Here is a 15,568-nt window from a genome sequence, read left to right as displayed (position 1 = left end):
ATTCTTTTTCTTTTGAAAGGAAACTAATGAAACTTCATTTATTTCGTTGATAATATAGTGCATTGTGCAACTTCTAAGGCTATTTAATTTCTTACTGTTCGAACACTGTCTTCCAGCAAAACCATCTAAACATCCTTCCACACAAGTTCCGTCTGTATGATTGCATCTTTCATTCTTACACTTTCTGCATTGTCTGTGACAATTGTTTCCAAAGAATCCAGGAGTACAAGCTTTTAAAACAAACGTTGATTCTTTTCTAACTTGAAAGGAGAAAAACTTTAACACAAACATATCTTAATAATATTTACTTACTTTGATTACAAAAATCTCCTGAATATCCGGGACTGCAACCCTTGTCACAATGACCAGTTTTTCTGCTGCAGTAAGAGTTATTCAAACAATGACCGCTACAGTTATAAACACAGCCAGGTCCATAAAAGCCTCCTTTACACGCTGTAAATTGTAAACTAAACAATTTACAAGGTACAGTTTAATTTAACATTAAACAGCATACTTCAAGCAGTATATTTAAATAAATTTTATATTTAGAAGCTTTGGCGGTTTTATGACAAACTTAATACTAAAGCACACAACTCAGAAAGTTTTAAACAAAGGCTACTTTTTTGTAGATTTTAAGGTAACAGTTGATTAAGAAGCAGCAAAACTTGGGGGAGGGGGTGGAGAATTCAACTATAGAGTTTTTTTTCTGAAACCTCGGCGATGCTTAACGAGGTTCGCTCCTGAGCTTTTGAGCAGATTGAAATCTTAACCTATATTTAAAAAATTCTGCATAAAGTTTTAATTCTTACAATAATTTTGGATTCTACAATACCAATTAAACTATATTCAGTTAAAACTCCATTATTAAATACCAAAAGCATTAAGTGAGGAACTTCATTTTGTGGCGGAAGGTTTTTTAGAAGAAAATGATCATTTTTTTCTCTTTCGAAGTATTTAAAGTATGTTAAGTTTGGATTCCTATTTTTACATGCAGTCTGCACACAGAGTTATTTTGTGCAGTGAACTGTTTTATACTGGTCCTAAATTATATATTAAATAAACTGTCACAAATTCTATCATCATATATGATAAATATAGCAAATATATTGTGAAAATCAAGAAAAAATATCCCTATTTTAAGCTTAAAATTAGCACTATTTTAGTAATATCTAAAAATTAACATCACAGACCCCCGCTTTTGTATTTTATGTTCTGAATATATAAGATACTTTTAACCATTCTTCTTAAATTCAGTAAAATGTCATTACTTTCAAATGAGATTTTTGCTTGTTAAATTTTTAATGCTTGAAAAATGAAAATTTGAGTGCAAAAAGGTCAAATAATTGAACATGCGGAGTAATTTGAAAAAAAATTTCGTTGTCACAAATTTTAATGTGTCTATTCAAGATGAAATAAGACTGTGTTTGTTCCCATAATTTATTGAATAAAAAATATTGGAGGAAAAACTTTAAAAATTGATTTATAAGACAATTTATAGACAAACTAAATGCTTTGTAGCGCCAAAAGACGCGCATTGACCCCCATTTTTTGTTTTGATTTTTAATTAAGCTATGTGTATAAATTCTGAAAATATACTTGATAAAAAATTCTCATTGCTTTTGATAGCAGGATCCAACCTCCTTAATAGGAAAAGTTTAATTTATAATGAAAAAAGAAATTAAAAAATCAAGGATTGAATATTGAAACCTGCCTAGTCAAACAAAAGGCTATAATTCCAATGACAAACTTTTAGATGTATTATTATACTATGGTGCAATGTTAGTTTTGATAGATTCTTCACGATTAAAATTGTCCGGATAATATATATGAAACATCACTATGTCTTTAAGTTTTATCAATAGGCTTTGTTTATTTAATAATTTCAATTTGCATCATTCACTTTTTTTTTTATAGAAAAGATAGATACATAATACCATATTTGATTATCTTCCTCATGAAAACTTTAATTGTCAAAAGCATACATCTAGCATAATTTCCAAAAAATTAACATTTAGACAAAATTTTATGGTTACATGTATTTACGTTCATCACATAATCGTCCTATCCATCCATTTGTACAACCGTCTTCACATTGTCCTGTCACGTGATTACACGTTAGGTTTCCTCTGCAATGCCCTGCACACTTGGCTTTACACGCGACCCCATGCCATCCCCATGGACATTCTATGGATGGAACGAAAATTGATAAATTGAAGAAAAAGAGGAAGAATGCCTTAATAGTAAGCAACTCTTTAGAACAATGGAAATCTTACTTTCTTTACACATTTCTCCAGTCCATCCAGGAATACACCCAGGACATGATCCATTCACAATATTACATCTATCTTCCTGACAATTATCTGGACAGGGTATACTACAGTGACTTCCATATACTCCTGCCTTGGCACACCCTTGGAGAAAGATAAGTAATAGATTGTAAAAAAAAAGATTCAGGAAAAAACTTTACTAGTATTGAGAAATTAACATCTATGCATCTATCTGTACCTGATATCATCGTAATAACTAGCATTTAACACGTACGACTCAAAATGATACAAGTTAATCAGCATTAAAGTACATAATACATGTAAGCAAGAGGAATTAACTCTTCAACCAACTTCCTATTTCTTTAAAGTTCCCGCAAATTTATACAACAAAGAACTAAAAATTTCCAGAAAACAAGGGATTTATATCTAATCCAATCTAATCCAATATAATGCCACAAGAAAGATTAAGAGAAGTCAGTTTAAGGGGAAGACACTCCATCATGGAGTAAAGAATAATAAAAGGTAAAAATGATCTGGGCAGGGGATAGATGAATCCTTTTCTATGAGCAAAGAAGACCCTGTACTTCGATCACTTTGGTGAATTTTGACCATCTAATTTTGGTAAAATTGAGTCTCTGATTGATCTAAATATTTCATTATTTTCTGATTTCATCGTATTGTCAGAGGTGATTTCAAAATGTATTTCAGATACCTTATTAAAACAATCTTGGAGGACGGTGTACAGGGTGGGATGTTTTACAATCTTTGGACTATGCATTTCTTCTCTTTTGGGATTGTTAGAAAATGCATGATGAGAAAATTTTCAATTATTTCGTTTGCTAAATTCTGTTCAGAGCAAGGGAGATAACTTCAGGGGATCTCATTTTCGTACAATACTACGAGTTTGAAATCCACCTAGGGCATTATTAGTAAGAAAAATTTTATAACCAATATCTGAAATATTTAATAAAAGTTTATCTGAGTCCTCTATGGCATTTTTTTTTTGGGGGGGGGGGGGGGGGATTTGGGTGATAGTGATACACGCTATCCTATTAAAAACAAAGTTCATAATTCATCCGATTTCGGCCGAAAGGATCAGGAAAAGGTTAATCCATTCATATATGCTTAGCAAAGAGCTATGGTCTGAATTCGAATGCATATCTCGTCACTATTCCTTTATTTTATACCATATTCTTTTAGAATGTACTGATTTTTAGTCTGTATACGAAGTAGATATTTAAATAATGCGCAAACAATTCATGATCTTTTTATAAATATTAGTCCTTAAAAATCGTCTAGAATTTTTAAAAGCTATTTTTACAAGATGATTTATAAAGATGTGGTTTAAATAGCTTTTCTTTATAAATTTATATGAATTAATTCTTGATTTAATGTCTCATTTGATTAGACAGTAAAATTCGTTTATATCATATTAACCTTGATGACTGACATATTATCTGCTTTACAGTGTACGCTTTATAAACTTTAAAGGAGTAAGCTGTTCCAATCCAGATTAAACAGCATAAATTGGGTAGCTATTAAAATTCATCCCTTAAATAGACATTACAAGTTTTACTGTTTTTATATTTTTAAAATGTTAATTCATTCATATGGACCGTAAATGTTGCCTCGTGTCAATGATTGCAACCCTCTGGTTTTCAAAAATAGTAGGCTAACTATGGGCCTGCCAAAGAAAACCAAAAAACCTTTAAAAACCGGTCATATGACAGTAATATTTTATCCACTGAACTGTGAGTGGGATAGATCTTTTATTGAAAGCTAGCAAGGAAGTATTCCTTGGGGGCTTGCCCGAGGGGAAAAGTTCCTTTCAAGGGTATGATGGAAGAGCTACTATCTTCACAGACAGGAAATATGCGTTTTAGTGCACTGATATACATTATACTTTCTGTGGGATTGATTGCATATTCAACAACCCGGGTTTAGCTTTGTGAAACTCTTCAGTGTTGGAGAAATCGCCAAACAATTATATTACAGCAAATCAAGTTTGCACCAAAAGTTGAATAAACATTTTCTAAGGGATGGATAACAGATTTTATACCCCCGGGTAAAGGTTTGCTTTAGCTAAAAAGTTTCAGACTCTAGAAGATAGAAATTTTCCATTCTTTAATATTTACACAGAGGATTAATCATTTATCTTATTTCATATGTCTGTTATACCTCTGATTTGGCGTAAAAACACAAATAATCGATCAATTAAGCCTGTCGTGCACCATAACTGCACAAATTGTATTTAAACCAATGCACATTCTATATTTCGTTCCCTCTCTTTCAAAATAAATCAGCCTGCTTAAATGTCATCGTTTTTTAATACCCAGTTATTAAAATCATTGATAATAATACTTTCTCAATCACCTTTTTATAATATTCATTTACTCCTCTCATTTAATTCTTCTGAATGAAATTCAATGTCGAATTCCATATCAAATGAAGTTAAATACTCTGAGAATTGTTAATTTAATATTAAGTTGTTAATGCTGCATCTTGAAATATATTTTAAGTTGAAATCCATATCCATTTTCTGAACAGATGAATTTTTTAAAAAAATTAGAGAGGGTAGGGCAGGTACGACACGTGCGGTCTTAAAGAAAGATGTGCGTGTTTTCTCAGATAGAGCACACGTACTTATTAATTACATAATGTCGTTTTAAAGTGGTACATTAAGTTTTCTTGTTTTATCCGTTTAGGTGTGTTCATTCGGCGATGACAATTGGCGAGAATATACTATGAACGTAGTAGTTCACAGAAAGCGAGAAGCATTGACATATTACTTGCGATGTTTAAATCTATGAATTATATGGACCATATAATATTTTGATTGTCTTTTTTCAAGACTTTCTGCATGTAAGACAAAATGTTATCCATGCAACACCTTAGGTTAGTCGCGGCCGGGGTTCGAACCCATGACCTTCCGATCCCGGAGTGAGCGTTCTACCAACTAAGCTGCCGTGACGGCTTACAGACTGATTGAAGATAGAGACTAAGACCAGGTAGCAAAGCAGAAACAGGTATAAAAGCTTTGCAGTTTGTGTTCCTAGTCGCCATGCGTGTCAGGCATGGAGCCCATGACACTCACATTTATGTAAGGTCATCAGTTTGCCCGTTTGTTGTTGTGTGCAATTCAAGTTGTTTCCCTTACCCTCTTAGAAAAAAAGGGGTTCATTTTTACTGAGTATACAACATTTTTTTGTATTGTATGATGATTTTTTTTAAAATAAAATATGAAATGTGAAATTAGGTACTGTACTATTTTTTTTTTTTTTTTTTTTTGCAAATCAAAAGTAAAATTAGATAAAATAGAATATATTTCAGTGATGAGAGTCATAAATACTGTCAATTTGATATCTCCGTGATGCAGATTTATGAAGAAACAATGCCCCAAACCTTTCACTTCGACTTCACATAACTGTGTATATGTCTGAAATTGGTATCCATCAGGGTAGGTAACTCCGTCTAGCCTTTCATTGTAATAAATGACGTAACGACCATATCCAATACACACTGTTTTAAACTCCAAGAAAGGTAAAGAAAACGTGTCTTTGTAACAAATTCTACCGTCCTCTTTTTTATGTGTGTTGGATATATAAAGAGAAAATCCAGCTAATCGACCTCTTTGTCTCATTACTGAAAGATAAATTTACATCACTGCATTTTCATTCATTTTCTTTAATCTATTTTTGCCTATTATGATCACATCTAATTAGATGTTTGACATACTAAACATATAGCATAAGTCGATAATTATTCAGAATTCATATATAATTTGGTTACTCTTTTTTATGGAAGAGTCTCAATGCTATAATAGATACTAAATATTAAAATTTTCATATTGGAAAAAAGTAAGCTTTTACTTGCATTTTTGACATGAATTGTTATTTGCATTTAAACTAATAGAGTTATAAATTTGTCACTTGTTGCCCTTGAGTATGGCATTCTTTGATCGTTCCTAAATAAATTTATAGATGTTTAATTACAGTTTCGATGAAATGATGAAATGGATCTAACATTCTACAATCTATGAAATACGTTTAAATCGAAACGAAAAATTACTTTAACGGAAACATGATAAATTTAACTTTAATCTATTCCTTCTTATTGCATGGATTTGAAAGAAATCGGATTTCTTAGTGGCAAATTGTAGTCTAACCTAGAAATCATTTGTTTATTACTTAAAAATCTGAAGTAATATGTACATTTACCAGACTGAGTGTTACATGTATGTTCAAGAGACTATAACTTAGCAATTTGTTTGTTGATTATTTGATTCTTATAAACGTTGAATTGCTTTGCGATAGTTGTTTTAACGAAAGAAATTCAGTCTGAGAGAAAAATTTGCATTTGCACAGCGAACATTACACCTTATGTAATTCAAATTAAAATGAAGGTGAAATGAAATGGAATATATTAACATTTCTCGCACTGCATAGTATTGATGCATTACTTAAAACTTATGGATACATAAAAAGCATTCATCTCTTCAATTTTCTTGATATTGTCTTTAATTTTTACTTATTTGCATTGATATTAAAAGAATATATTCTTCTTTAGATGTTTTAGATTTGAAAATGTTTTTTTTTAACATGCTTGTAAACTTAGAATGAAGGATGAGATTTTCGCCTTTTCAAATTAAGCTGAATCTATGAATATAAAAGAAAGTTTTAGCAGTAAAGTATGAATGCAGATTTTTAGAGCAATTTTACGTTTGGCTGTGATATCAGCAATTATGTATTTCTTGTCCTTATAAAAATATTGTATAAAAAGTTCTTCAGAGCAATATTAGATCTTACAAATCACATAGGAAAGGAAGTTCTAAAAAAATTAGTGCGACATATAATAAATCCAAAGAAAATCTTACCCCACCCTGCATAATCTTTGAACAGTATACTGATGCTGTAAATACTGCGATTTCCACCAAGGTCTACAGACCATAACGTTTTTGAACTTTTTGACCTTGGGCCAATGGCCTCAGTATTTGTACACGTTTCTTTTTGTCCATCTGTTGCAGTTGTTGGTACACACGGAGGTTGACATGATTGGTGTGTTGGCAACATTATTGTGTTTTGACCTTTTGATAAATTGTCTTTAAAAACAATTAAAAAATAAAATTAAGGTAAAGATTATGTCATATAATACCGGTAGTCTAAACTTATAAGAGAGAGAGAGAGAGAGAGAAGGAAAATGTAGTATTTTTCCTTATTTCATTTCAGCAGCGCATTTTGGCAGTAATGTAGAATTTTGACCTTTGGATATTTTTTTCAAAAAGCAAAATTTAGAAGATTATAACGACATAGCTGAAGAATTTTATAATCTACCTGTATCGTATTGCATTTACTACTGAACTCAATACATGTACATGTATACGTATACTTGTTATGATCAAAGATAATCCGATTAATACGGAAAGCCCAAAATCGTCTCTTGAGATTCAATGAAACTGCGGAATAAAAAGTAGTATAAAACATTTTTCAGCTATTGCCGTAGTTGAAATTTTACTTTTATAAATTTAAATAAAAATGTTTCTGAGTCCAATTGTTGAAAATGCAATTATGTTCCTAAGGGTAATTGAAATCAGCCATCATAAGAATTAAGAGTATACAGTTGTTCACCAGAATGCACAGTTAATTTTTTTATCCGAATTATTTTTACGTCTTCAATTTCAAAGATTGAAAAACAATTAACAAAATGATTAAGGGTCACGTGCGTTTTAAAAGAAGTAAATAATAAAATTTAAACATTTTCTATTATCAAAAAGCATTTTGAAATTGTTTAAAAAAGAATCCAAATGTGCTGACCCAGACTGCTTATGTCTTTTTTAGGAATTAAACATATATATATATACTAATTTTGGCAATGTTTCAAAAATAGGACAAGTGGGCTCATGTTTTCCTTTATTGATGAACAATGCAATGTAAGTATAGGTTACAAAATGTCTTGTCTCTTAAATTACAAAATTCTAACTCCTGACAGACGCGTCATCACATATACTTACATTATAGTCAAGTGGTAAACAACATATCGAAATATTCTCAAAATTCCAAATTGATCTTATCGAATTCCATAAAGTCCTACCTGTTCCCTCACAATTTCTAAAATAACACTCGTGTCATCCGATACATGTATGTGACAAGTTGTTTACAGCAACTGGATAAACAGTTTAATGGGTCTTGGATATCGAGGGCGCGAGGGACCAGGTCGGACGTTATGGAATTGGATTAGATCAAATTGAAATTTTTGAACATATTTCGATTTCGGCCGATTTTAATAAAACTTTCAGATCTGATAGGTATCTATCTTAACCTTATTGGAATTCTGTTCCTTGATGACATCACTTCTGCTTTTGCGATATTAAGGATTTTCTGATTTTCAGAGGGTCGGTTTGTCCTGGTAACTCCTCCTAAACAACTTAAGATATTGACTCAAGATTCTCAATGAAGGTATAAAGATGTTTGTAGATGTGCGATTGGGTGCTCAAAACTTTCTGGCGCAAAAGGCGCCAAAGCTCGCAAGGGCTCGAAAAAATGACTCGGAAACATCTAACAAAATTTAATGTGTTTTGTTTCATATCTTTTTACCTATAAACATTTTTCTAATACATGTAAAACAAAAGTTGTGCAGAATGATAAGAACTTTAGTTTGCTATTAAAACCGGGACTCATCCCTCAAATCAGGGGCTCAAAGGGGCCAAAAGTCTTTCATATATAACTCTTTAACGATCAATATTTTATTATTGATTATGAAGCAAATATGTTCATCTTAATAAGTTGCAACTACATATTATAAAATTTTGATCATTTATTACGTAATAAGGGGCCAAAAGGGGCCAGAATGCTAAATCATTGAAGGTTTATATCCTGAAAGGGAGAAATATTTTGATAGGCAATATTGGACAAACGATGTTCAGAATAATATTCTTAACAATATGCAACTTTCCAATTTTTGCAAAACAGTCCTGTTGGGGACTCGAAGAGCTGACCCCTAAATATTTCTTTTCTACATATCTCGAAAACAAAAAGAAACATCTAAATACTTGTTGAACAAAAAGTCTTCAAAATCACAAGACTTTTTATTTGATATCAAGAAAAAGGGACTGACCCTTCAAATAAGGTGCTAAGAGGGGCCAAAAGTCTTTCATATATAACTCTTTAAGGATCAATATTTTTGTTATTAACTACTGAAGAAAAATATTTATCTTAACAAGTTGCTATGCCATATTACAATTTTTGATCATATATTACGTAATAAGGGGCCAAAAGGGGGCTAAAATGGTAAATCGTTGATGCTTCATATCTTGAAAAGGGAGAATTATTTTAATAAGCAATATTGAACAAACGATGTTCAGAATATTGTTCTTAACAATATGCACCCTTTCAATTTTTGCAAAATGGTCCCATTAAGGACTTGAAGGGCTGCGCCCTAAATATTTCTATTCTACGGATCTCGAAAAGAAATATCTAAATACTTGTTGAACAAAAAGTCCTCAAAATCACAAGACCTTTTATTTGATATCAAGAAAAAGGGACTGACCCCTCAAATTAGGGGCTCAGAGGGGCGAAAAAGTCTTTCATTAATACCCTTAAACAATCAATGTTTTGGTATTAATTACTGAAGTCAATATGTTTATCTTAACAAGTTGTAACTATATATTATAAAATTTTGATCATATATTACGTAATAAGGGCCCAGAATGCTAATTCTTTGAAGTTTTATATTTCGAAAAGGGGAAATATTTTGATAAGCAAAATTGAACAAAAGATGTACAGAATAGTGTTCTTAAAAATATACACCCCTCTGAATTTTGCAAAACGGATCCATTAAGGACGTGCAGGGCTGGCCCCTAAATATTTCTATTCTTCGTACCTTGACAATGATAAAAAGCTTCTGAATACTTGTTGAACACAGAATCTTCAAAATCACAAGACTTTTTAGTTGATAACGAGAAAAGGGGACTGAACCCTAAAATTAGGGGCTAAGAGGGACCAAAAGCCTTTCATCTATTACTCTTTGATAATATTATTTAAATCGAAAGCATGGAATCTTATTGGGGAAAAACTTTCCTCCATTATCTTTTGACAAATATCTTAGTCAAAATCACATCTCATCCTATCGATATTTCGGACGGAAGACATACTCGTTGTTAGGAACGAGATCTCATCTAGTTACATTTTATTATTATGACATTTTTCCACGATAGGTGTCTCGTGTATAGAATTTACCGTGTCGAGGGAACTTTTACTGTGTCGGAGTGGCCAGGATAGGACAGCTCTTAGAGGACCCGGAACAATAGTTGAGTGTCTGATGAACTCGATTTTATTAATTATTGTAAACGGTAAGATAGAATGATCAACTTCCGCCTGCAGTAGATAGTGAACTTAAAAAGGTTCACTATCTAGAACAGCAGAGCCTAGCTGACTCAGGATTGTGGTTCAGCTTCATGTGATTGCATAGTATGCAATTAAATATATTTAGATTTAATTTTAGTTGTTATGTAAGATCTTTAAAAACAAACATGAAGGCAAAAAACCATAATTAGAAAGGGTTTAGACACAAAAGTAATGACCGCCGATTTGAATAATATACTTTAAATGTATTTTTTCACAAATTGAGGAGTTGAACTTTGTTCTTCTATGTGAAGGAAAAAGAAAAGTTTAGTAGAAGGGATGTTTACTGATTTCACACAAAACTAAAATATGCCTCTACTTTTTAAGAAATTTGACGCTCTGTAGTTTACAACATTCATTTTCAACTAGATATTTAAAAACTTTCTTACTTCGTTAAAAGTGCAGTGTAGTCATATAAATAGCTCAGTCTGGGATTTAAATGTGTTCAATATTTCAGATATACGCAGTTTAAGGAAGAAATGATTTGTATAAAATTAACCAAATATCTTTGCATATGTTTAATGTAGTATAGTACAAAAATCATGAAATAAGTAATAACATTACTGCTGTACATACCATATCCATCTAGAGAAGTTATTCCTAAAAGAAATATTCCTATTCTATAACTAATTTCCATCATCCAAATCATAAACTTGACATGCAAATGACCAGGAAACTTAAAGGTTTCTACGCAATTTAATATGGTAGCCCTTTCTTGCAGTAACAGTTGTGTCTACTTTACGATAGTCCGATCCTCGGTTTCTGAAAATCAGGCATTAAACTAATTTAAAATACTAACAAGCATGTTTCTTAGTTCTCAAAGTAATGGGTGTTTACCAATGGGATTTATTTAAAATTCATCATAAAAGCTAATCATGTTATATAAGGAAAATTATCAAACCTCAAGAAATGCGAATAAAAACACCTGATATGCATTTTCTAGTTGAAACAAACATTTATTCCATACTTATTAATAAATACAGGATTTTTGCAAATGTGATATGCCTGACGTCACAATAGCCGTAACAGCCCTGCAGGGCTGATATGGATCTGTGGGGCTGATACGGATCAATATCACACCCCTGGTAAATTAAACCTCAAAAAGTACTTTGGTACAAATTCTCTTAATTTTAACTTTCTGTTCTTTAATACAATAAGCTATGTACATATCGGAAGTCAGTGCATGACTATTTGTTGGTTTTTTCCTAAAGTTCATGTCTGCTGAAGTTTATTAGTAAGTATGTAATAAACATAATAAAACATACCCTTATCAACATAGCATCCTGTATCACCTCTCGACCAATTTGATATTGATATCTCGGGCTGATACAGGATGTGATATGGAAAAGGGTATGTATTATTCTCTATTTATTAGGATAAAAAAAACTATAGGTATATGGATGCAGGCATTTGGAGAAATATGTATACCTTTTATTCTAATAAGTTCTTAATAAGTTTCTTCTTTTTACCTCAAGTGTTACAAAAGTTTTATGGCGTTTGCTATCATTGGAAGACACCATATACACTGTATCAATTTTTATTTCATTTAATGCTAATAAACAACGGTATTTAAAATTATATCTAAGGAAATTCGAAGATTTTTCTGAAGATATATTTATTTTTGTGCTTCTATGGGGCACAAATATCAATTTTTTATATAATCGTTTCTAAGACTTCAAAGAATCTTGAATCAGATAGGGATGCAAAAATGAAAATTGTTGCGCAAAACATTGTAATTTCTAGCCTCATTTTGAGAATTTTAGAAATTAATAATAAACTTGAGAGTTATCCTTCCTGGCTGATAAGCGGATATCCTTAAGAATGCTTATATTCAGTGTAAATAGTCATTTCCAACGACATTAAACAATCGTCTCAAATACAAAACTGATTTTTTTTTTTTAACGATATGCATTCTTCATAGAATATGTAAGTAAATTTAATTTCGGCAGATTTCATATTCTTCTTAATGAGTGGGTGGTAATAAATGGTATATTTTGTAGAATAATAACTGGTTTTCTAGCTTTTGCTTTTGTGTCGCCTGCAAAGCAGAGCGACACTTAGCGATCACTTTACACGGTGTGTCTGTCCGTCCGTCCGTCCGTCACACCTTATGTCTTTTGATCTGTAAAAGGTGGGGATAAAATACTGGTATTTCGTTTATGTATTGCTTGGGCCCATAGCTTTCATAAAATTACAGAGTTACGTATTATATATATATCATACAAACTAAATATTTAAACAAATGTATTCGAGTCGGTTTATGAATTGTTATAACCATTCGGATTTGTGCTTCAGCTACAACACTTGTCGTCAATTGGTACCAATCGTCCATTTCCTCCGAAAAGGATTCCAGTTTAAACTCTGTAGGATTTTGGATTTCTTTGAAAATGCCATAGTAGATACTGATGTATTCTCTTTAGAGAAGTGGACAGGCTTTCGCCTACATCCACTTCTCTTCGCAAACCTTCATGTTTTGATTCTGGAAAACGTGTAAAGCTCGAACCGGTGACGGTCTACACTTCAACTGACATTTAGTCTAAAATACGTCTGAATGTACGTAATAGACGTGCTATATTAACAATTTTAACATAAATACACACAACTGTCACAAGAAAACTGACCTTTAAGTATTGTTAATGCATTTTCACAAGTTCTCTATCCCGGATTTAAATTATGTGCAAGTAACTCTTGAAGTATTCAAAAATCTCTAATTCGGATAAAAATGGAAACTATTTTTACAAAATAACAATGAAACGAGAGAAATCGTTTACTCTGTTTAAATTAACGAGACAGTATTTCCTCAAGTTTCGTTCAAATTCTTTTGATCTTTGTTTTAATTTTTTTTTTTCATTTCTCGGGAAAGGTAGAGTTAATATCGTTTAAAAATAAAAGAAAATATTTTTTAGTATATTGTCAGTGAGGAAGTAATGAAGTATTTTTTAAGCTCAAATTTACATTTAAATTGTAGTAAAATAGTAAAAATAAGTATAGGTAATAATATTAATTTTGAATAATATGCTAAATCAAAAGTGAATTGTCAAAAACTTTTTTTGAACATTAAAATACGTCTTCACCAATTTTTCCAAATTATCCGACTTAAAATTTTCAATTTTTTCTAATAAGCTGTGGTAGATAAACATTAGTTTAAATCCGGGATGGAGAACTTGTGAAAATGGATTAACAATACTTAAAGGTCAGTCTTGTGACAATTGTGTGTATTTATGATAAAATTGATAATATAACACGTCTATTACGTACATTCATACGTATTTTAGACGAAATGTCAGTTGAAGTGTAGACCGTCACCGGTTCGAGATTTACACGTTTTCCAGAATCAAAACATGAAGGTTTGCGAAGAGAAGTGGATGTAGGCGAAAGCCTGTCCACTTCTCTAAAGAGAATAATACTGATGCAGTTTTCGTACGACGTTGCAAAATCGTCTCGTTCGCATGGAATATTGAAATCAAAATACCCTTATTTTTTGGAAGGTCAAATACAGGTATAAAAGATCACAAGACCCTGGACATACTCTGACCTGTAAGAAGATGCCCCCTATTAATATTGAGTTCACAAGTTAATAAAGGTTAAAGATCGCGGGTCACATTTCTCTGGACAACAGAAGATCATGATAAACCTCTTTTTCTGTCTACTTAAAAAATCAAGAGATATGAAAAAAAAATTGAATGAGCAGATTTCTCCCTCCTGAAGACCCTTCCTCTTAAGTATGTATATGTTAGCTATATCTAACCTTTTATTATCCTTGCTAAATGCTCAATCTGAACACTGTCCATAACTGAAAAATTGGCTTGACCTCTTGTAAAAAAAAAAAATACCACAATTTTTTGAACACTGTTAATAAATTTTATATATTTTTCTTTTCAGGTGGCTTATTTAGAAGTTTATTTATTGGTGTGCATTTAAGAATCGAATTTAATTTTTGAGAATTCATGAGGACATGAACTATGACGCTTCACGCATATTTCATGAAGCGCGTTAGCGCTTCATAATAAATATGCAGGCGCGATCAAGCGTTGTATTTCATGTACCTCATGAATTCTCAAAAATTTATTTCATATCTTATATTTACATTATTTTTCTGACGACTTCCCACATTTTTTGTCATTCAAGGATCATTTTTGAAAAAAAATGTTTGCACTATTTTCGACATCAATTACGTTACAATGGAAATATTCTTAACGACGACGGACCTAATTCATTTCTGCTATAGATTTTTTATTCAAATTTTAATATGAGGTAAAGTGACTTTGGTGAGTTAAAAATCAATAAAAAAAAATCATATGGTCATCAATGTAGATTTTTAATGGGGAGCGTTCCAAACGTTGACAATGGAAAGCGATAATTAGTATCGGAAGTAAAGGGAAATTGCCCTTGTAGGGTATAAGAGTGATCATTGAAAAAAAAATCTGCAATAGAATTTTTATTCATATTAAAGGACAATGTTAACCAGACAATTTACCGGCAAATTATGCCAAAAAAATAAATGGGTCATCGGCTAAGACTTTTCGGGGGGGGGGGGGGGCATGTCAAACTCAGGTGTGGGGCACATTTTTGGGGGAATTTTCAATGAAAATACTTTGGCTAAATAAATCATTTATATATAAAATTAACAAATGAATATAAATCAAAATATTTACAATATCTTTTAATTGAGAGGAAACGTTTGAATATCTATAAAAGAATTAAAAATGTAATTTTTTTTATTCTTTTGCAATACATAATGAAGTAAATTTGATTCAAGGCATATGCGAAGTTTTCTGCGCAGTGGCACAAAATTTCGAATTAGGTCCGTCGTCCTTAAACAAACAATTTTTTTTGTTTGCATAAAATGATCCTACCATATAGGGCCTATCAGATGATATAAGCAAATTAATATAAATTTATATT

The 15,568-nt window shown here is 31.4% G+C and overlaps 1 protein-coding gene across 1 annotated transcript; it reads right to left on the bottom strand.

Moving 5' to 3' along the window:
- Window positions 1-393: 393 nt before the first annotated feature.
- On the bottom strand, window positions 394-11,299 carry LOC133180122 (tyrosine-protein kinase receptor Tie-1-like). Its single transcript, XM_061314698.1, has 6 exons — window positions 11,240-11,299; window positions 7,141-7,365; window positions 5,670-5,909; window positions 2,274-2,411; window positions 2,044-2,184; window positions 394-467 (listed from the first exon to the last, which is right to left on the bottom strand). The coding sequence occupies exons 2-6, from the start codon at window positions 7,334-7,336 to the stop codon at window positions 394-396; spliced, it is 789 nt and encodes a 262-aa protein (XP_061170682.1). The 5' UTR covers window positions 7,337-7,365; window positions 11,240-11,299.
- Window positions 11,300-15,568: the final 4,269 nt, after the last annotated feature.

This window comes from Saccostrea echinata, unplaced genomic scaffold (assembly GCF_033153115.1).
Source record: "Saccostrea echinata isolate AGI-Se365-2 ecotype Australia unplaced genomic scaffold, CSIRO_AGI_Sech_v1 ptg000006l, whole genome shotgun sequence".
Classification (NCBI taxonomy): domain Eukaryota; kingdom Metazoa; phylum Mollusca; class Bivalvia; order Ostreida; family Ostreidae; genus Saccostrea; species Saccostrea echinata.
The sequence above is the reverse complement of the archived record's forward strand: the minus strand, read 5'-3'. Positions and strand labels throughout refer to the sequence as shown.

Excerpts from the sequence above, each read along its gene's own strand:
- LOC133180122 (XM_061314698.1), bottom strand. The coding sequence starts at position 7,336 with ATGTTGCCAACACACCAATCATGTCAACCTCCGTGTGTACCAACAACT. Across the intron at positions 5,910-7,140 it reads CAAAGATTATGCAGGGTGGG|TAATGAGACAAAGAGGTCGA; the intron begins GTAAGATTTTCT and ends TTTATCTTTCAG. Across the intron at positions 2,185-2,273 it reads TGGAGAAATGTGTAAAGAAA|AATGTCCATGGGGATGGCAT; the intron begins GTAAGATTTCCA and ends TTCCATCCATAG.